Raw genomic sequence first — 21,492 nt, 5'->3', positions numbered from 1 at the left:
CAGGCGGTAGGCCATAGTTCTAGCAAACTGTTAGTAGTGCTTTATTTAATTCCCCAAATGTGTCAATGCACATGGGAACATTTAGCTCCAATTAGTAGAGTAGCGTTCAGAGATGTAAAAATGGAAATGCCCAAGTCCCGCATTCTGGAAAGATTATTTTGGCCTTTTTTTTTAGTTTTACATTCCCAAAATTACAAGCATGTAAATTCATTCTAGTGGCTAGAATAAATATTTTAGCAGTAGAAAGAATTTATGCACATACCCTTATAAGCCTTTACGTATGCGCAAATATGTGTGTAATTTACACACTATTTCACACTTTTTTTGTAATGGTTCTAATGCAAGTTAAAATATGGAAAGAAGACACATAAACATCTAACGGCAGTAGAGTAAAGGCTAAATTTGTTTGGGTGGGGGGGGGGGCAGGAAACTATTACTTACCAGAGTCTGTTTCTTCAGGAGAGGGGCTTCACCATCAAAAACAAAAATAGGGCGTATCCTGAAAAATAGCAACTTGCAAAGTCGATGGAATAATGTCAAAAGATGAGCATTTTGGATGGCATTTCCTTGGCGGTCTCTTGCTCCTTTCACTGCTTGATTCAGCCAAATACTTATATCTTACACTATGGTTAAGTGAACATTTCTTTAAAGATAAATATACATCAGAATTCATATACAGGCATTTGCTAGAGTCAACAATTTTCCTATAGGTTGGTGAATGTCCATAAAGTTGGGTTTTCATGGGTTAAAAGTGCTGGGTTTAGGAGCTCTCGTTTCATCTTCTCTGTGTGGTGTGACAGTTCTCCTTTTCTCTTTGGCAGTGGAAGGTCTATATGCATGCAAAGAGCAATGCGATTATGCAAGCTCTAGTGCAGTGGTTCTCAACTCCTGTCCTCAGGACCCACTAACAGGCCAGGTTTGCAAGATAACTTAAATACATCACAGGTGATATAATTTACTGCTCAGTGATTGCAGTATTCTAGTCTGCATTTCCCCAAGGTAATAATTAAAATCTGGCCTGTTAGTGGGTCCTGAGGACAGGAGTGGAGAACCACTGCCCTAGTGGGTCCATGATGCTCTGGGTTCACATGAAGTGGGTTGAATAATATGGCAGCAGCAGCACTATGACCTCCTTGACCCAAGTGATTATCCACAGACACCAGATTCCAGCGGAAAGTATTAGCGCCTTCCTGCAGCTGGAATGGCAAGTGTATGCGAATAGTGGTGGCTGCTCATCCTGTATAAAGTATTGACAGGTTGACAGAAGCCATCATTGTTCACATTTAGCTGGATTGAATGGCAGGTGTATATGAATAGCGGCTCAGCCTGTACAAAGTAATGACAGGCTGAGAGCGACTATCTCTATTCGCTTGTTGCTGCACACTAAGGAGTACCTGCTGTAAGGGACAGCTGTCCGAGCCTAAACATATCTGACTGTGTCCAGGCTCAGACATATGTCCCTAACTGCAGGTAACAACTTTGTGCGTAGCAACAAGCGAACAGTGAACGAACGAACTGTCATTACTTTGTACAGGCTGATCCGCTATTCACATACACCTGCCATTCCAGCCACAAGAATCTGCTGTCTTCGGGTGACAGAGTCACAGACTAGGGGATTAAAGCAGTGAAATCGATTTTTGAAATATGGTTTTATACTGGAGGCCTTTACAAGACGCTAACATCATATATCCTTTTTCATGGCAAGTACATGCATGCTACGTAATGTGTATTTATTACTTCTCACAAAGAACACACATTACCCCCTAGGAATTCCTTCATCTACTTTTCTCTACAGAAGGACAGCACCATCATTGTTCAGGCATCGACCACGTTCAGCATCTACTTCTTGGAATTAGATGCTCAACAATGTAAATCCTGGTAACTGCGCAGTACTTGGCTTTAAAACAGATCAGATCAGATGTAGCATGTCACAAGGAAGGCGGCATCAGGATCACATCAGATCCTGATGCAACCTTCCTTGTGACATGCTACAAGGTTGTTGCAATCTAAATTACTGGAGAAAAGGAGAGGGAGGAATTGCTCCTGCTTTTAGCATATTAACAACCTGTCAGTCCAGTCCTGTGAAAACATAGGAATATTATCAGCAGGCTGCTGCTCCCATACTGCCCAATCACAGGCTGAGTCTATTAAATAAAAAAAATAAATAAATAAAAAGGGGGGGGGGGGGGGGAGAAGCTTCAGTCAGTTCTACAAAACGTAAAAATCAGCAGCTACAAACACTAACTGCTGATTTTTAATAAACAGACACTCACCTATTCAAATATTCTTTGTTGTCTTTTGAGGAGAGAAAAATAAAAAACATCTTAGTTAGACTTACCGGTGACGGTATTTCTAAGAGCCTTTCAGGACAGCACCTGGAGAGAGCGCAGCTCCACCCAATTTTCCCAGAAAACACTGCAGCCTTTAAAATCCCTCCTCTTGCACCATGCCTTCAGTTATAGTGTAGCCTCCGACATGCTGGAAAAGAGAGCACATAACAACAAACAACCATAACAGACAAGGAAGTCAAATTATAGGGAAAAAAAAAAAAAAAAACAACAGGGAGGGTAGCAGCTGCTGTCCTGAAAGGCCCTTAGAAATACCGTCACCGGTAAGTCTAACTAAGATTTTCCCAAAACGCCTTTCAAGACAGCACCTGGAGAGGATAACCGAGAAACTTACCCTAGGGCGAGACTACTCCCTGCAGCACCTTCCTACCGAAGGCCTGATCTGCAGCTGACAGTAAATCTAGCCTATAGTGCAGAAGGAAAGTAGAAATGTTGGACCAGGTCGCTGCCTTGCAGATTTGTTCAGGTGAAGCAGCAGCCCTTTCGGTTCAGGAAGCTGACACTGACCTTGTCGAGTGGGCAGCATTACCCTCAGGAGGTTCTTCCCCCTGGGCTATGTAGGCTTCTTTGATTGCCCACTTAGGCCACCTTCCTAAAGCACTCTTGGAGGCCTTTTCTCCTTTGCTGGGATCCCGATAAGATTATGAAGAGTGCTTTTGATTTCCAGAATTCTTTGGTTAAGGATAGATATTGTATTAGGCATCTTCTCACCTCTAAAGTATGGAAGGCCTCCTCCTTAGCATTAGCTGGAGCTGAAGAAAAGTTAGGTATTACGATTTCCTGAGTATGAAGAAAAGATGTAGAAATCTAAGGAAGAAAGGCCAGATCCGTTCTAAAAATTACTTACTTGCGATCCGTTCTGATTTTTTACGGATTCTTCTGCCCGTCGTGATTGCTACCACGTAATTGTCTTGAGAACTAAATTCTTTAAGATATGCTTCATCTAAAAGGTTCAAACTGAGTTTTGGTGAATCCTTGAAACACAAGAGACAAATCCCACTTGGGAAAAACTTTAAGGGCTACTGGCCTATTTCGCTCTAAAGCCCTGAAAAACCTAATAATCAAAACTTCTTGCGATTTTTTTTTTTATTTTTTTTTTAGAAAACAGACGAAAGTGCCGCCACCTGGGTTTTTAAGGTGCTGGCTGCCAGCCCCTTCTCCATTCCTTCATGGAGGAATTCTCAAATTAAAATGATACTTTTAACTTGAAGTCCCTTAAAAGAACACCAGGAATTATATTTCTTCCACACCTTCATATAGATAGCCCTGGTCACCTTTTTTTCTACTAGAAAGAAAGGTGGTAATAAGTATCTCTGAAAGACCCTTGGCCCTTAGGAGGTCTTCCTCAGAAACCAAGCTGTCAATTGTAAACGATCCGACTCTAGATGGTTCAGGGTTCCCTGCGTTAGTAGGTCCCTTGTGAGAGGAAGTTTCCAGGGAGGTTTCGTGGCCAGATTTGGAAGTGTCGCAAACCATGGCCTCTTTGGCCAAAAGATCAAATCTGTGGATTCTTCCTTGAACTTCCTGATGACCAGAGGTATCAGCTGGAAGGGGGGGGGGGGGGGAGGAGAACGTCTAGACCCAGGCCTCATCCACTCTGTGGAAGAGAAAAGAATATTGTCGCTTTTGCATTTTGCTGGTTCGCAAATAGATCGACCTGAGGATGGCCCCAGACTTCCGCAACCATCAGGAAGACTTCCTAGTTTAGGCTGCATTCTGCTTCTATCTTTTTTTCTGCTTAGGAGATCTGCCAGGAGATTTTGGGATCCTTTCAGGTGAATTGCTGTTAGACAGGCCACATTTCGTTCTGCCCAGCTGCATGGCCATATACAAGAGACTCCTGCTCCTTATTTTCCCTTTTTTCGACACATAGGCATCTTCCGTCATGTTGTGCGACAGGACCTAGACATGTTGATCCCTGACAGCTTGTTGAAATGACATGAGGCCCATGAAAGATGGCCTTTAACTCTCGCCAGTTGAATGACTTCCTGGCCTCTATCTTGGACATTGACCCTTGAACAGTATAGTCGTCTAGAAGGGTCCCCAGCCCATGCACTTGAATCCGTGGACAGCCGTTTGCTTAGAGGAAAAGACCACGACAGGCCCTTTGTCAGATTGACTGGGTTTCGCCATCACCAGAGAGCCCTCTTCACTCTTGTGGCAAACCTGATTGGCTTTTCTAAGGGCTCCAGATGTGACTATTTCTGTAGAACGCCCATCTTGATAGGGCGAGAATGTAGCCTGGCCCACCGGACAGCTGGTATGGCTGCGGTAAGCAGTCCTAGTGCTGCCATAGCCACCCGAACTGTTACCGTGAGGTTGGTCTGAATCTGATCCACCGCGGACTAGGCCTTTACTATTTTTCTTGAGGGAGAAAAACCTTTTGAAGCACTGAATTTATTGTGTACCCCAAAAAGAAAACCTTCTGTGCCTTTATCAAGTTGGACTTTTCCAAATTTAGGAGCCACCCCAAGCTTTCGAGGTGGGACTGGGTCTCCTGTAGGTTTGCCAACATCTGACTTCTGGAGTCTGTGAAGAGCAAGAGGTCATTCAGATAAGAGACAATGGAGATCCCCCTCAATCTCAGCGGTTTCAGCGCTTCTGCCATCACTTTTGTGAACACTCAGGGGGAAGATGACAGACCAAAGGGAAGAGCCCTGAATTGAAGATGCCATACTGATTCCCCCAAGTTGACAGCAAGCCAGAGAAACTTTTGACAAGACTGGGCTATTAGAATATGTAAATAAGCATCCCTCAGATCTAAGAACATCATGAAACACCCTGGGGACAGAAGCTTTGACACCGAGTAGATTGTGTCCATCTGAAAGTGTTTGCACCTTATTGATTTGTTTAGAACCTTTAGGTTTAGGATCATCCGATATTTGCCAGAGGGTTTTTTTTTTTTTAACCAAAAAGATGTGTGAATAGAAGCCCTGGCCTTCCTGTTCCTTGGGGACTTGGATTACAATTTTCTGCTGCATCAGCTCCTGTAAAAGGGACATCATCGTGGAAGCTTTTTCTTTGACCCTTGGGAGAGGGGTGACATAAAATCTGCTTGGGGGTGTTTCCGAGTGATGATTCTCCTGACGAAGGGACTTGAGGTTATTTTCTCCCATTGTGGTAGAAAAGCCGATGATATTCCTCCCACGATGGGAGGAGGCTATCATTTGCTTTTAACGGAATGATCCGGGGATTCTGAAAAGCACCCCACTTCTTCCATTGCCCCTCTGGGAGGACCACCTGGTCTTCTGGTCCTGTTCTCTACCTCTCTGGGACTGAGGAATAGAAACAAAAATTTTTTTTTTTTGAGAGGCTGCTTCTTTTTAGAAGGAAAGGCTTTCTTCCTATCAGCTCTTATATCCAAGATCTAGATCTGGCCCGAACAGGAAATCCCAGAAAACGGTATTCCGCACAATTTGATCTTGGAAGCCGAGTCACCTGACCAAGTTTTGAGCCGAATTGTGCGTTTGGGCGAGTTGACCAGTACTGAGGATATTGCAGGCCTTTTGATTGATTCTGCAGAAGCATCAGCTATATACTTGGCTGCTTTCAACAGTACTGGGAAGGACTCAAGTAAATCTTTTCTTGATGTCCCCGATTCCACGTGCCCTTTAAGTTGTTCTAACCAGCACTCCAAATTCCTGGCAACCACTGTGGATGCCACAGCCGACTTAAGGCTGGATGAGGTGGAATCCCATGCATTTTTAAGGAGTGAATCTGCCTTTTTGTCCATTGCATCCTTTAAGACACCCATATCCTCAAACACCAAATCTGTGCGATGAGAGACTTGAGAAAAGGCTGCATCCACCCTGTGCCTTTTATTCCAAACATGGATCTCATCATCTTCAAAGGGGAACCTTCTCATAAGGGTCTTGGAGAAAAAAGGGGCCCTCACCGGATCTTTCCGAACTTTTTTAATTGTTTCCGAACTTTATGAACTGGGAAAACCCTATGTTTGGATTCATCCAGTCCCTGATACATTCTGTCATGTACTGAGAGTTAAAACCTTATCCTCCTGGATCTCTAGGGAAGTATAGATTGCCTTAAGCAAATCATCTACTTCCTCTACAGATATTTTGTATCTGGAAGTTCTAGAAATATTTTTCTTCTTCCTCCTCCTCATCTGTATCCTTGAGGGAAAGAAGTGTACTTGCTCCTTCTCCCTCTGGAGTCACTGGCCTCTGCCAAATTTGAGGTGGATGCCAAGGAGCTGAATAATGTACTTTGCTGGGAGTCTGTCTGTATTGGTGGCACTTTAACTTATAGGGAACTAACTGAACTTAAAGTACCTGTTAACTCTTTCTTGGAAGAAAACAAATCTTTACATCGCTGTGAAGATTCCTCTTTAACAAGGTCCGCTATGCAGGTTTTGCACAGCGGTTTGGCCATGAATCTCTCAAGGATTTTTTGCAAGAAGGACACTTCCTTTGAACTGAGGGAGATCCTTTCGATTTAACTGTGACTTTTACCTGAAACCCAAACAAAAAAAAAAAAAGCCAAGTCACCTAACAGCTGAAACTGAAAGCTATCAGAGTGAACAGACTACAACCACCTCAGGAGTAGGCGGCCCCCTGTGCACTAACCAGCAAATACTAAAAGACAGAGTTCCTGCCTAAACTGTAAGGTTGAGAACAGTAATCACAGCACTTACAGAGCAGGCTCCCACAGGAGAAGTACAACAACCAACAATAAGGCCAACAGTGAAGATAGAGGCACCACTGTACCCCTCTTACCTGGGCCTGGCCAGTGCTTGCGGTGCGTGCTCCCGCCGATGCTGCAGTGGAAAGTGACAGAACTGCCATCTGTTTAAATGTACACTTCAAGCCTCCCCACATCTTCGGGACCGGAAACAGAAGCACCGACCTTTCGACCCGCCCTATGACCCTTGTGTTCCAGCGGCCAGAAACCATTGCCGCCATGCCCTTACCGGAAGTCTCGCCTACCAGAAATGACGCACTTGCTGTCCAGGACCAACATGCAGGGACTGCCGAAAGACACGGCTCCGCCCCTGGACTGCCAGCCAGCCCAGAACCCATGGCTCGCGGGCACACAGGAAAATACAATAACTGAAGGCATGGTGGAAGAGGAGGGATTTTAAAGGCTGCAGTGTTTCATGGGAAAATTGGGTGGAGCTGCACTCTCTCCAGATGCTGGCCTGAAAGGTGATTTGGGAAAAAAAAAAAAAAATGTACTCCAAATGTGTCAACGGGGAGGGGGGTGAAATGGGGAAGGAGGAAGAGCGGAACTTTCCCTTTTGGGTGAAGTTCCGCTTTTAGCTATTTGCCGGGAGATTTACTGAGCATCTAAGAAATCAGGAAGGTTCCCATGCACACAGGTGTTTGGGGCCGTAGAATATATGGATGTATTTCCGTGCCCCGGAGCCACAGATGCTGTACCCATAGAACTCAATTACAGGTCGAGGTAGTACACAGATATTTTTTGATACTTGTGTAAACACGGACACAAAAGGTACACCTCTGGACGCTGTGTCTGTGTCCAGGGGCAAACATATTTACATAAGTAGTGACGTCTACCCACTTAGAGCGGCATACTGTAATTCATTTCTATGGGCAGTTGTATGCAGCAGATGTGGCTTCCAGGAGGGGAAATATGGCTAATTTTTACATCATAAAGCCCCAGGGTGCGTGAGGCCTTAAGTAGCTGGAGTTTCCCTACCATCTACAAGATTAAATTAGAATTACCAATGAATGACTGTAATATATATATATATATATATATATATATATATATACATACATACATACATACACACACACACACACACACACACACAATGTAAGCTAAATGTAACCATCTAATTTAAACAAATGAAAATAACAAAGTACCCTTTTTGCAGATAAGTACAGACTTTCATTGTCTATATTAATAGCTGACCTGTAGACACACACAAGACACAGAATAAACGGTAAACAAGCTCTTTTTGTCAAGGATACCGACAGCAAGGATTTTCCCTTCTAGTGTCTCTGGATTTATCGGTCTTCCAGAACATTCAAGCAGCCTCCAGAGTCCTTGAACTCCCATACTTGCTGATTACATCAATTATTGCCTGCAAAAAAACAACAAAAAAAATAGAATATAAAGCAAAGATATCTACAAATGTTTGCATAGGGGTTTTCTTAAATAAATACTGGTTTTCATCATTTGTTGCAGCTCGGTGCTTCGGACCTCCTGCAGATTCCTTGGGGTTGATTTACAAAAACTGGAGAATGCAAAAACTTCTGCAGCTGTGCATGGGAAATGGCCAATCGGCTATTAACTTCCATTTGTTCAATTAAAGTGATTGTAAACTATCACATTGTAAAACAACCAATTCAGTTTAAAATATAAATGAAAGGGAAAACATTTTTGTATAGATCTAAAAAAAAAAAAAAAATATAAAAAAATAAAATAAATTGGATTTTTCCTACAGCTTACCTGTAAAATACTTTTCTTGGAGTACATCACGGGACACAGAGCAGTCAGAATAATTACTATGTGGGTTATATGCCACCTATAGGTGAATGGAGACTGGCAACCAAAAAGTCAGGAAGTCCCCCTCTATATAACCCCTCCCATACAGGAAGTGCCTCAGTTTTGTAGCAAGAAATAAACATCCCAGACAAGAGGGGAGGGACCTCTGTGTCCTGAGATGTACTCCAAGAAAAGAATTTTACAGGTAAGCTGTAGGAAAAACCCAATTTTCTTTATCGTACATCACGTGACACGGAGCAGCCATAATAATTACTATCTGGAATGTCCCAAAGCAATGCACTTGAGGGGAGGGGGGGACACTAAATACGAAAAAAACCGCCATCAGACCGAAAAAGATCTACATAGCTGCCGGCAGCACACTGCGGCCAAATGGAGAATGCTCCCGGGTCCCAACATCCACCTGACAGAATCTAGTGAACATGTGTACTGAAGACCAAGCAGCGGCCCTGCAAATCTGAACCATAGAAGCTCGATAGTGAACTGCCCAAGAAGCACCTAATCTTCTGGTAGAGTGTGTGCCTTTACCAGAAAAGGTGGAACTTTCCCTTAAAACCATAAGCCTGGATAATGACCTGGCATATCAACTGAGAAATAGTAGACCTAGATGCTGCCAGGGCTGCCTTTCCTGAGCCCTTCTGGCAGCACAAACAAAAGGTAATTCTTCAGAATATGAGCTAACATCTTCAAATAAACCTTAAATGCATGTACTACATCGAGAGAATGTAACAACTATTCCTCTGCTGTTTGAGGATTTGAAAAGAAGGAAGGCAGTATAATGTCCTGATTCAAATGAAAATCGGACACCACCTTGGGCAAAAACCCTGGGTGTGGACGTAGAATCACCCTATCTTGATACAAGATCAAAAATGGCTTCTTACAAGAAAGAGCCACTTACTCTGATACTCTTCTAGCTGAAGTTACTGCAAAAAGACAAACTTTCTGGTCAAAAGAACCAGAGGAACATGCCAAATGGGCTCAAAAGGCTGTTTCTGTAGATCCACCAGGACCAAATTTAAATCCCAAGGACACAACGGTGGCCTAACTGGCAGAAGCATATGTAGCACCCCTTGTATAAAGGCTCGGACTAAGGAATACGAAGCAAATCGGTCTTTGAAAAAAGACTGACAAGGCTGAAATTTGACCTTTAATAATGCCTAAGGTTAGCTTCATATCTACCCCTACTTGCAAGAAGGCTAGAATTCTCCCGATGATATACTTACGGGTTGCCACTTCCTGGCCTTACACAAGAAATGTTAGACTTCCAGAATCTGTAATAAATGCCCCTAGAGACTTTGTTTCCTAGCATTTCTCATGGTAGAGACTGCAGGACCAGATATACCCCGCTCCCTCAAAATTCAGGCTTCAATAGCCAAACTGTCAAATTTACAGATTGTAGAGCAGGGTGGAATATCAGACCCCGAGAGAGCAGATCCAGATGCAGTGGGAGAACCCATGGCCTTCCCATGAACAACCTTAGAATTTGCACGTACCAAATCCTCCTGGGCCAAGCTGGAGCCACCACGATTACTGGTTTCCCTTCTTCCTGAAACCTGTGCAGAAGTTGTGGCAGCAGCTGAACCGGATGGAAAGGCATAGATCAGGGAGAACTGCTCCCAGGGAGTTACCAAAGCATCCACTCTGACTGCGAGCAGATCCCTGGTCCTGGACACAAATTTGTCCAACTTGTTGTTGAACCTGGATGCCAACAGATCTACTTCAGGGACCCCCCATCGTTGACAAATGAATGCAAAAGATCTCTGGATGTAAGGACCATTAGCCTGGAAACAGCTGCTGGGGACTCAAAGTCTGCCTTGCCAGTTCTCTATGCCTGGAATGAAAACCGCCGACAGGCATGGAAAAAATTTCTCCGCCCAGGAAAGGAAGTGACCCACCTCCTTCTGGGCTGACTGACTCTTGGTGCCCCCCTGATGGTTGATATAGGCCGCAGCCGTGACATTGTTGGATTGTATCCTGACGGAGCAACCCCGAAGTCTGGAAGTCCAGTACCTTAATGCCCAACAAACTGCTCAGATCCAGGATATTGATGGGGAAGCTTCTTTCTAACCAGGATAATTTCCCTTGGACAGTGGCTTGCTCCAGAACTGCTCCACAGCCGGAGAGACTGGCATCTGTAGTCACCAACTTCCAGACTACTTGAAGAAAGGGTTTCCGCTCTCCAAATTCCTGGCTACCAAGCTAGACTCTGACGTACCCTCGGTACTAGAGACATGCAACAGTCTAGGGCACATGTGTCAAACACAAGGCCCGAGGGCCGAATCTGGCCCTCCAGTCCATTTCATGTGGCCCTCACACCTCTCCTGGAGCTGCAGTAGAGGTCCAGCCCTCCTTTGGGCCTCCTGCAGACCCTGCACTTTCTGCTTCCCAGCTCTGCCACCAGCTTCTTCCCAGCAGCAACACAAGGTAAGGGGGTGCACTTTGATGTAAGGGAGGGTGGGGGTGGCCTCTTAACATCTAATGTAAGGGGTTTGGGATACTCTGGACATCTAGTATTACAGATGCAACTGGCCCTTTGAGGGCAATCATAATGCTGATGCGGCCCTCGGTGAAGTGGAGTTTGACACCTCTGGTCTAGGGCCTGGATCTTTTTGCTGCAGGCTGACAGAATGTTGTTCTTTAAAAGGTCTGGCATGGAAATGGGCATAAGGAACTGCTTCGAATGAGGACATCATCTTCCCTAGCAACCTCATACAAAGATGTACAGAAGGATACTTTTTCCACTCTCACGATCCGAACTAGATTTTTCAGGGCTACTACCTTTCTTGAAGGCAAAAACACCTTTGCCTGTACTGTGTCCACAAGGAAACCAAAATACTGTAACTCTAGACTCTGAAACGGCTGCAATGCTGACTTTGCAAAATTTAGAATCCAACCCAGACGTTCTAAGAACTTAACTGCCCAGAACACATTCTGGCTTAGAGTAGAAGCCGACCAGTCTATAAAGTAATAGATTGTGCAGGTATCCTAACACTGCTATCCCTTGAGACCTTAGAATAGCCAATACTGGAGCTAGGGTTTTTGTGAACACTCATGGAGCTGTGGCTAGCCCGAAGGGTAAGGCCACAAACTGAAAATGACAGTCTTTAAACAAAGCGCAAAAACCTTTGATGGGCCTGAAAAATTGGCTTGTATAGGGATACATCCTTGAGGTCTATGGATGCTAGAAATTCTCCTCCTGGCAGAAAGGCCATGACTAAGCGAATTGACTCCATTCGGAATGTGCTAATGTTTAGGAATTGGTTCAGAGCTTTGAGATATAGGTCTCACTTCTCTGTTTGGCTTGGGGACTATGAAAAGGTGTTTGAGTAAAAACCCCTGAATTTCTCGTCTGGATTTTTTGTAATCACTGCTTTAGACCCCAGATGGTCCAGAGCCAGAAAGAAGGATCTTCTTTTTAGAGGATCTGCTGGTAGGTTTGACCTTACAAACCGAGGATGATGAAACACCTGAAATTCTAGTTTTTACCCCTGCGAGACTGTGGAAACAACCCAGCTGTCCTTAATCAATTCCACCCAGGCCTCTGAGAACTGTAGCAGCCTCTCCCCCACCCGAGTGGGGGCGTTCCTTCACAAGGTAGATTTAAAGCGAGGCTTGGTAGGCCTCTGGGCCCAGGGTTTCTTCTGCCCTTGATCTGAAGGCTTGCCTCAGATCCAGACAATTAAGGCCGTCAAAACTGCCTGGGATTAGAAGTACTGGGAACCTGAGTGTTAAGACACCTTAAAAGAAAGATGTTTACTTCTCCTCTTAACTGGTAGAAGCGCATTCTCCCACCCCCAAAATCTTTTGGATATATTTGTCCAGATCGTCACAAAATAGGCGCTCTCCATGAAAGGGAAAGCCAGCTAGCAATTTTTACATGGTAATTCCACAGACCAACTTTTTAGCCAGAGGATTCTGTGCATATGAACAGAAGAGCAAACCGTGACATTTGCTGTATGGAGTCTATAAGAGTATCCACGGCAAAACACAAAGCCCGAGGAAAATCTGCTAAATCTTCAGCAGACTCTCCCTGAGAAGGAACACTCCTGAACACCCGTTTAATACGGTCTTTCAAAGATTGACAAACTGCTATAGCCGCCACTGCCGATTGTATTGCAGACCCTGCAATAGCAAAGGAAGCTTTTAGTAAAGATTCCAATTTCTTATCAGCTGGATCTTTAAAAACCTGGGCATTATCTACAGGACAGTTTAAATTTCTGTTTACAGAAGAAATAGCAGCATCCAATGTAGGCATACTCCATTTTCTTGTGAATTTTTTCTCCATAGGATACAACAAAGAAAACCTTTTTGGAGGAATAAAAGCCCTATCAGGATGATCCCAATCAGCATATACTATCTGCTCTAAAAGCAGATGTAAGGGAAAAGCCTGACAATTTTGAGGAGGGTGTAACGAGCCTAATGAGGAAAAAAGACTTCAGAAATCCCTAAAGGAGGTAATTTAAACCCCGACCGAACCATTTCAGTGAGAGACGGAACTAACAATCTCTGGGATTAAGAGACCGAGAATGGCTCCTCAGACTCTGACTCCCCAGAAGTGGAATCCTCGGCTTGGCCTTCTTTGAAGGCATTTACAGCTACTTTTTCCACATCTTCTGCCCAATCCTGAACCTCACGCACCCAGCTGTAGCTGCTCTGTGTCCCATCCAGCTTCTGACAGAAGCTCACGCTGCCGGGAACACTCCTCAAAATGTTGCGCCGACTCTGCACCCTTACTGCGCATGTGCGGCGTGCTACATGCATGTCCACATGCCACGTGCACGGCCCTTCCCAGCTCCAGGTGCATGTAAATAGGCTGAACTCCCGCCGCATGGATGGCCACCAAAGGTGCTCTCTGAACCTGAGCTACAGAGAGTAAGCAGATGCGTGTACAGGATGTACAAAGTCCCACTGCCCGCCAAGCATCAGGGGGGTTGAGAGCAGAAAAAGGCATCCAAGCACCCAAGGTACACAGGCCACAGCTGAATACACATACTGCCTCTAGTGGAGGCATAACTAGAATCCAATCTTCACCCATCACAGTAGGTTCTGTCACTTGTCGACCTTCAAGGACTGGGTCCCCCAAATGTTTGAGGCCACTTCCTTGGACGTGTAGGGAACCCTGCCAGAACGCTCTTGGAGTTAGTCTATCCCAGGGTTAGGGTCTGGATCCCAGAGTCAAGCGCTTAAGAGGGTCGCATTACAGGCAATACCTCATTCCCTTTACCGAGGCTCGGGTACCATCCTTTTAGTCTTCCACTTTCAGATGGATCTGATTGCCAATTCCCCTTGGATCCAGAGATCTTAACCGGGATTGTAGCATAAACTTTTTTTCTTCTTCTTTAAAAATATGGAAAGCTTCTCCAACCATCACCATCACCTCTAAAACACGGGCGAAAAAACGGAGGTACTTCCTGTATGAGAGGGGTTATATAGAGGGGAACTTCATGTCTTTTTTTGGTTGCCAGTGTCCATTCGCCTATAGGTGGCGTATAACCCAGATAGTAATTAATATGGCTGCTCTGTGTCCCTTGTGACACAGTAGGATCTTTACATAACCACAAGGAACTTCACTCTCACAATCTGCTCTATCTATCTCCCCACTGCCTCTGTCCCTCACCCTCTGCTTATTACACTCAACAATCAGCTCTGCTCCACAAACTTACACACATTCTGTAGTGGGCACACTTTTTCTAGTCAGCAATGAATGAATAAAAACAAAAAAAACTTTTACACATTCACATAATATATAAATAGTAATATTAATATTTATTTTATACACACATTATATATATATATATATATATATATATATATATATAATGTGTGTATAAAAAACATTTATTTTATACACACATTATATATATATATATATATATATATATATATATAATGTGTGTATAAAAAACATTTATTTTATACACACATTATATATATATATATATATATATATATATATATATATATATATATATATATATATATATATATATATATATATATAATGTGTGTATAAAATAAATGTTTTTTATACACACATTATATATATATATATATATATATATAATGTGTGTATAAAATAAATGTTAATATATATATATATATATATATATATATATATATATATATATATATATATATATATATATATATATATATATATAATGTGTGTATAAAATAAATATTAATATTACTATTTATATATTATGTGAATGTGTAAAAGTTTTTTTTGTTTTTATTCATTCATTGCTGACTAGAAAAAGTGTGCCCACTACAGAATGTGTGTAAGTTTGTGGAGCAGAGCTGATTGCTGATTGTTGAGTATATATATATATATATATATACACACACACATAGTATCTCACACACAAAAGTGAGTACACCCTCACATTTTTGTTAATTTCTTTATTATATCTTTTCATGTGACAACACTGCAACATTGAAGAAATGACACTTTTCTACAATGTAAAGTAGTGAGTGTACAGCTTGTATAAAAGTGTAAATTTGCTGTGCCCTCAAAATAACTAAACACAGCCATTAATGTCTAAACCACTAGCAACAAAAGTGAGTACACCCCTTAATTAAAATGTCCAAATTGGACCCAAAGTGTCAATATTTTGTGTGGCCACCATTATTTTCCAGCACTGCCTTAACCTTCTTGGGCTTGGAGTTCACCAGAGCTTCACATGTTGACACTGGAGTCCTCTTCCACTCCTCCATGATGACATCACAGAACTGGTGGAGGTTGGAGACCTTGCGCTCCTCCACCTTCCGTTTGAGGATGCCCCGCAGATGCTCAATAGGGTTTAGGTCTGGAGACATGCTTGGCCAGTCCATCACCTTTACCGTCAGCTTCTTTAGTAAGGTAGTGGTCATCTTGGAGGTGAGTTTGGGGTCCTTATGTTGGAATACTGCCCTGCGCCCCAGTCTCTGAAGGGAGGGGATCATGCTCTGCTTCAGTATGTCACAGTATATGTTGGCATTCATGGTTCCCTCAATGAACTGTAGCTCCCCAGTGCCGGCAGCACTCATGCAGCCCCAGACCATGACACTCCCACCATCATTCTTGACTGTAGGCAAGACACACTTGGCTTTGTACTCCTCACCTGGTTGCTACCACACACGCTTGACACCATCTGAACCAAATACGTTTATCTTGGTCTCATCAGACCACAGGACATAGTTCCAGTAATCCAAGTTCTTAGTCTGCTTGTCTTCAGCAAACTGTTTGTGGGCTTTCTTGTGCAACATCTTTAGAAGAGGCTTCCTCCTGGGATGACAGCCATGCAGGCCAATTTAAAGGAGTGTGTGGCGTATGGTCTGAGCACTGACAGGCTGACCCCCCCACCCATTCAACCTCTCCAGCAATGCTGGCAGCACTCATACGTCTATTTCCCAAAGACAACCTCTGGATATGATGCTGAGTATGTGCACTCAACTTCTTTGGTCGACTATGGGGAGGCCTGTTCTGAGTGGAATTTGTCCTGTTAAACCGCTGTATGGTTTTGGCCACCGTGCTGCAGCTCAGTTTCAGGGTCTTGGCAATTACCTCATAGCCTAGACTATCTTTATGTAGAGCAACAATTCTTTTTTTCAGATCCTCAGAGTTCTTTGCCATGAGGTGCCATGTGGAACTTCCAATGGCCAGTATGAAAGAGTGAGAGTGATAACACCAAATTTATCACACCTGCTCCCCATTCACACCTGAGACCTTGTAACACTATTGGGTCACATGACACCGGGGAGGGAAAATGCCTAATTGGGCCCAATCTGGACTTTTTGACTTAGGAGTTTACTCCCTTTTGCTGCCAGCGGTTTAGACATTAATGGCTGTGTGTTGAGTTTTTTTGAGGGGACAGCAAATTTACACTGTTATACAAGCTGTACACTCACTACTTTATTGTAGCAAAGTGTCATTTCTTCAGTGTTGTCACATGAAAAGATATAATAAAATATTTACAAAAATTCGGAGGGGTGTACTCACTTTTGTGAGATAGTGTGTGTATACAATATAGGCAGAACTCCGGCTATAATTTAAAAAAATACAAATGCTTCCTCCCCCAGTTAATGGAGGTTATCATTTTAATATCCTAAATTCAGGGTCCCAAGGCAGCTGGCCATCCGTTCTTTTGCTCTCCAGGATCAAGCTGTTGGTGGATGGTTCTTTGCAAGCACGTACAATGCAGGACCAATAGTGGCCAATGTTTCTGCATTGTACAAGATGATGTTGGAGATCAACAAGAAAAGCAATTTCAGCAGACCTATTGTCAGAAACTAAACCAATGGGAGGAAAATTTTAGAACTGTGGATTATGGTAAGAATGCCTCTGTATTTTAAATATATGCTGCTCTAATTGGGCCTGGGGCTTCATTTATTTTTTGCCTGTATTTAGGATTGAAGACAAAAATAATATAATGTAAAGCTTTTAGGAAGAGAGCCAGAGGAGTCATTTGATGCCCCAGATTCTACCTGTCACCTATGTAGAACGTGGTTGAACACTAATCACTATGCACTGAACACCAAGCCACAGGGAAGCCATTTATTCTTTGATATACCATCATTTAAGAGGATGCTGAAGAAGATTTGAACTGTTATTAATAGGGATGCACCAATCCGATATTCGGATCGGAAATCAGCCCCGATCCGAAAAAAATAGCTGGATCGGAGATCGGTAAAATTTAACCGTCCCACTGGCCGATCTGGTTTTTGCTGAGTAACGGCTCGGCCATCCCTTACTAGGTGCAGTAGTAGTATGGGATGGGAGCCGCTACTTCCTGTATAGGTCCGGGTCACAGGCGGAGTGATATCAGATGCACTCCACCTGTGAATGGAGGAGCCACACACATGAAGCAGCGGCTTTTATAACAGCTTACCTGGGTACTTACCTTGTTTGATGCGTCTTCTTTAAAAGTCTTTCTTCTTCCTGGAGCCAAAGATGTCTGATGTAGCTTTCCTCCACTGGGGTGGCTCGGTTGCATTGTGTGGTCCTTTGGAGCCACTGATACATGGGAAAAGATTGCAAGCAGACTGCCTGTGCCATCATGAGCAGGCAGCAACTGAGGACTAATATGGGGCATGTAGGCGTGGTGCTACTTAGGCCCTGTTCACACCTGTGCGTTTTTCAGTTCGTAAAACGCTTATCTCTGAAGTTCCAAAACACTCAACAAGCAAAATCTCATTAATTTCAATGGCCCCTGTTTACATCTGAGCGTTTTGTCACCTGAAGTAAAATGCTTGAAGCTCAAAAAAGTACATGAGCTTTTTTTTGGCAGTATAAAAACGTTTTTGGTGAGATGTCAATGCCTGCCTCCAAACACCTGCAAAAAAAATGGCTGAAAAACACCTAAAAAAAACTCCTGAAAAGGATACGCTCAGGTGAGAATGGAGCTTTAGACTTTTTGGACATGTAGTCCCAAAGAGGTGGGTCAGGAGATGCATTAAGCTGTCATCATTGCACACTACCTGACAAGGTCAATAGCACCTTTAGGGCTCTTTCACACGGGCGGTCCGATCAGATACGCCTGTCAGTTTTTTAGGTGGATCTGATCGGATGCCCCATTCAGCCCTATGGAGCAGCGGATGTCAGCAGTGACATGTCCGCTGACACCCACTGCCATCCGCATCCGATCCTGTCCGTGAAATCCGGACGGATGGAAACCCTATTTTCCATCCGTCCTGGGGATCGGATGAGAGCGGACAGGCGGTCCGCTATCATCTGATTCCCCATAGAGAGCAGCGGGAGCTGTGACACCTCCGTCTCCGCACTGCAAGCGGAGACGGAGCTGTCATCCGCCGGCTCTGCGGGGATCGGCGGATCGATCCCCGCTGAGCAGCACGGATCCACCTATGGAGGCGGACCGTGTGAAAGAGCCCTTAGAAATATATTTACCTAGAAAAATGGTGACGTGTTCAATACTTAATTTACCTGCTGTATATAATATATTCACATCTGCCCCTGTCCTCAACAAGCTTACAATCTAAGGTCCCTAATGCCCACTACACACGATCAAAAAAATCGGATGAAAAATACCACTTTCTAAGCGATCGTATGATAATCTGATTAATAGTACAGCGCTTTCGAGAACGAATCACAACATCTGATATTATCTGATCGGACAAACATGAACATTTTTCTCATACCATACCAGATTGTACGGTTTTCATTAATTAGTACAGTTTTCATTCAAAAATACAATACAATAACACTACAACACATTACATCACTTCCGAAATTTGATTCTGTCGTACAAGAATTTTTGTAACTTTGGTAAACTTTTCATTTTCAATATGGGTCTAGCATGAAAAAAAAAAAAAAAGGGATGATCATTCAACTGATAATATCAGTGTGTAAATGTAAATCTTTCTCCCTTTTTCTCAAATACAAAACACTCTTAGCTGGCCTATCTAGATTGGATAGAGAGAAAACAGGTGAGGCTTTAGTACTACTTTGTATCCCTCTATAGTATGTCTCAATTAGAAGAACTATGGATCCTTGCACATGGGCTTTCTGCCCGGCAGACTCCGTTTTGCTCAGCGGGGATCGATCCGCCGATCCCTGCTGGGCAGGTGGATGACAGCTTCGTCTCTACTTACTTTGCAGAGACAGACCTGTCAGATCCCCGCTCTCCTCCATGGGAGATCGGATGATAACGGACTGCCTGTCTGTTTTCATCGGATCCGATCCTCCAGACGGATGGAAAATAGGGTTTCCATCCATCTGGATTTGACAGACAGGATCGGATAAGATAGCAGCGGGTGTCAGCGAACTTGTCACTTCTGACATCTGCAGCTCCATAGGGGTGCATGGAGCATCCAATCAGGTCCGCCTGAAAAACTGACAGGTGGACCTGATCGGAAAGCTGTGTGAAAGGGGCCTAAAGCCCCGTACACACGTACCGATCGTCGGCCGAACGATCGGCCGTCTTTTGTCCAGGGCTGTCGTGTCTGTTGAAAACTGCAAAAGACTGCACACGAATTTTGTCGGCCAACAACAGCCGACTGCAGAAGTGATGTCATGTGATGGTTAACTTTCCCTGTGTTTTTTCTTCTCTGAGCATGCCCAGTCTTGCTCATCTGCTCTTTGTCGGCCGAATTCTGTACTGACTGATGAACAATCGGCCGTTCTGGTGACGGCCAACAAAAATTTTAAAGCCTGCACACCAGATTCTGTTCGGCCGAAAAGTCGCAGTCGGTTGTTGGAAGCACCATACTAACAAGCCCACAATCGGCCGATCGGTCGTCGGCCAAATATTTACGGCCGACAATCGGTACGTGTGTACGGGGCATAAGTGTCATTTCTGTCTGCGGTTTCATTCCTCTGCTATCAGCATGACTCACTTCTGACAAGTTTTCCTGACAACAAGAGACTTGATTGACAGCCTCAGCTCTGTTCCTGTGTAAAGCAGGGTGTGTCCCTTCCCTCCAATCAGCTCTCAGAGCTCTCCACACTAAGCTCTGCAGAGTGTAATTTCAGCTTCCCGCCCCCTTTTTTCTGAACTGTCAGACAAGCTTTATAAATTCTGGACTTTGAACAGCTGTAGAGGAGAAAAGACTGTAGATAGACAGATACAACTTACATGGGAAGATTTGTTTCACCTCTGTGTATCACCTGAGGCCAGACACTTCACAGGGTATATGTAAGGGTTTACAACCTTGTTTACACTTGCAGTTGGGCTGCATTTTTACTGCCCCAGCTGTATTGGACCTGTGATTGAAGGAATGAAAATGGTATAATCTATGGCCTGTCTATGGCTTGCTCTGTGTTCCTAAACTTTTTTTTTTTTAAATGATTTGTCATTTTTGGCAAGCCGTACCACCCACCGAAGAGAGCTAAAGGGGCTGTACAGCAACTACCCCACAACTGCATGCAATGTACCCAGCTGTGGCGCCTCCTCGCTGCCTGTCAAATGCCCTCTAAAAAGCCGCCCACCACGGCTCACTCTTCAGAGGGTTTCTGGTTGTGTAAACAAGCCCAAACAGAACTCTGGGAAGCTCTTGCACAGATGCAAAGCTTCACACCGGATTACTGCAGAGATGTGGAAGAAATACACAAATCAGGAATCAAGTCAGAATGTACATCCCTTGTATGGAGACAATATTTATCTGGGGGTCAGCTTTTAATAAACAAAGGGGAGACAGAAACTTTCCCTGCATATCAGTCTGTACACAGTGCTTCAGGGACATGGTTAGCTATGAGATTACTTTCAGCACAACAACGAACATGAAGTATCCCCAGCAGAACATTCTACAATTATATATATATATGATCATATTACCAATACCCCTCTATTGTGTTCTTACCCCGGACTCCTGGCACCGTCCCTTCAATGCGGATGAGCTCCTCTATGAACAGTACCAGCCATCATTCCCCGGCTCCACCCCCCTGCACATGAACACAAACCTTGCCACGCCCAGCACTTCCTGTACAGCAGCCTCTCATTGGCTTACAAGTGACACTTTCAGACGCGAGGGCTTGTGGGAATTGTAGTTCTGTCTTGAACTAACGCTATGCATTGTTATGGTTTGAGAGACTACAATTCCCACAACCGGTTCTGTTTAAAGTGCTCGCTACATCTGAGCAGTACTAAGGGGCTGATGGATGAATGGAGGGCTCTCCTTAGTTATTAGTGTAGGGGAGTACTGCTGTCAGTGATTACGT

General features: G+C 43.9%; 1 protein-coding gene across 1 annotated transcript in view; it reads right to left on the bottom strand.

Annotated features, from left to right (window-relative positions):
* Positions 1-21,492, bottom strand: part of LOC309548155 (DNA excision repair protein ERCC-5 homolog) — a 137,448-nt gene that overhangs the window by 40,280 nt on the left and 75,676 nt on the right. The window contains exon 10 of the mRNA XM_082248117.1: positions 442-617. Coding sequence (XP_082104243.1) covers positions 442-617 — 176 coding nt within the window. The remainder of the gene's footprint in view (positions 1-441; positions 618-21,492) is intronic.

Source organism: Pelophylax lessonae (genome assembly GCF_965119305.1).
Source record: "Pelophylax lessonae genome assembly, chromosome: 2".
Lineage (NCBI taxonomy): Eukaryota > Metazoa > Chordata > Amphibia > Anura > Ranidae > Pelophylax > Pelophylax lessonae.
Note: the sequence above shows the minus strand (reverse complement) of the source record. Positions and strands in the feature narration are given on the sequence as shown.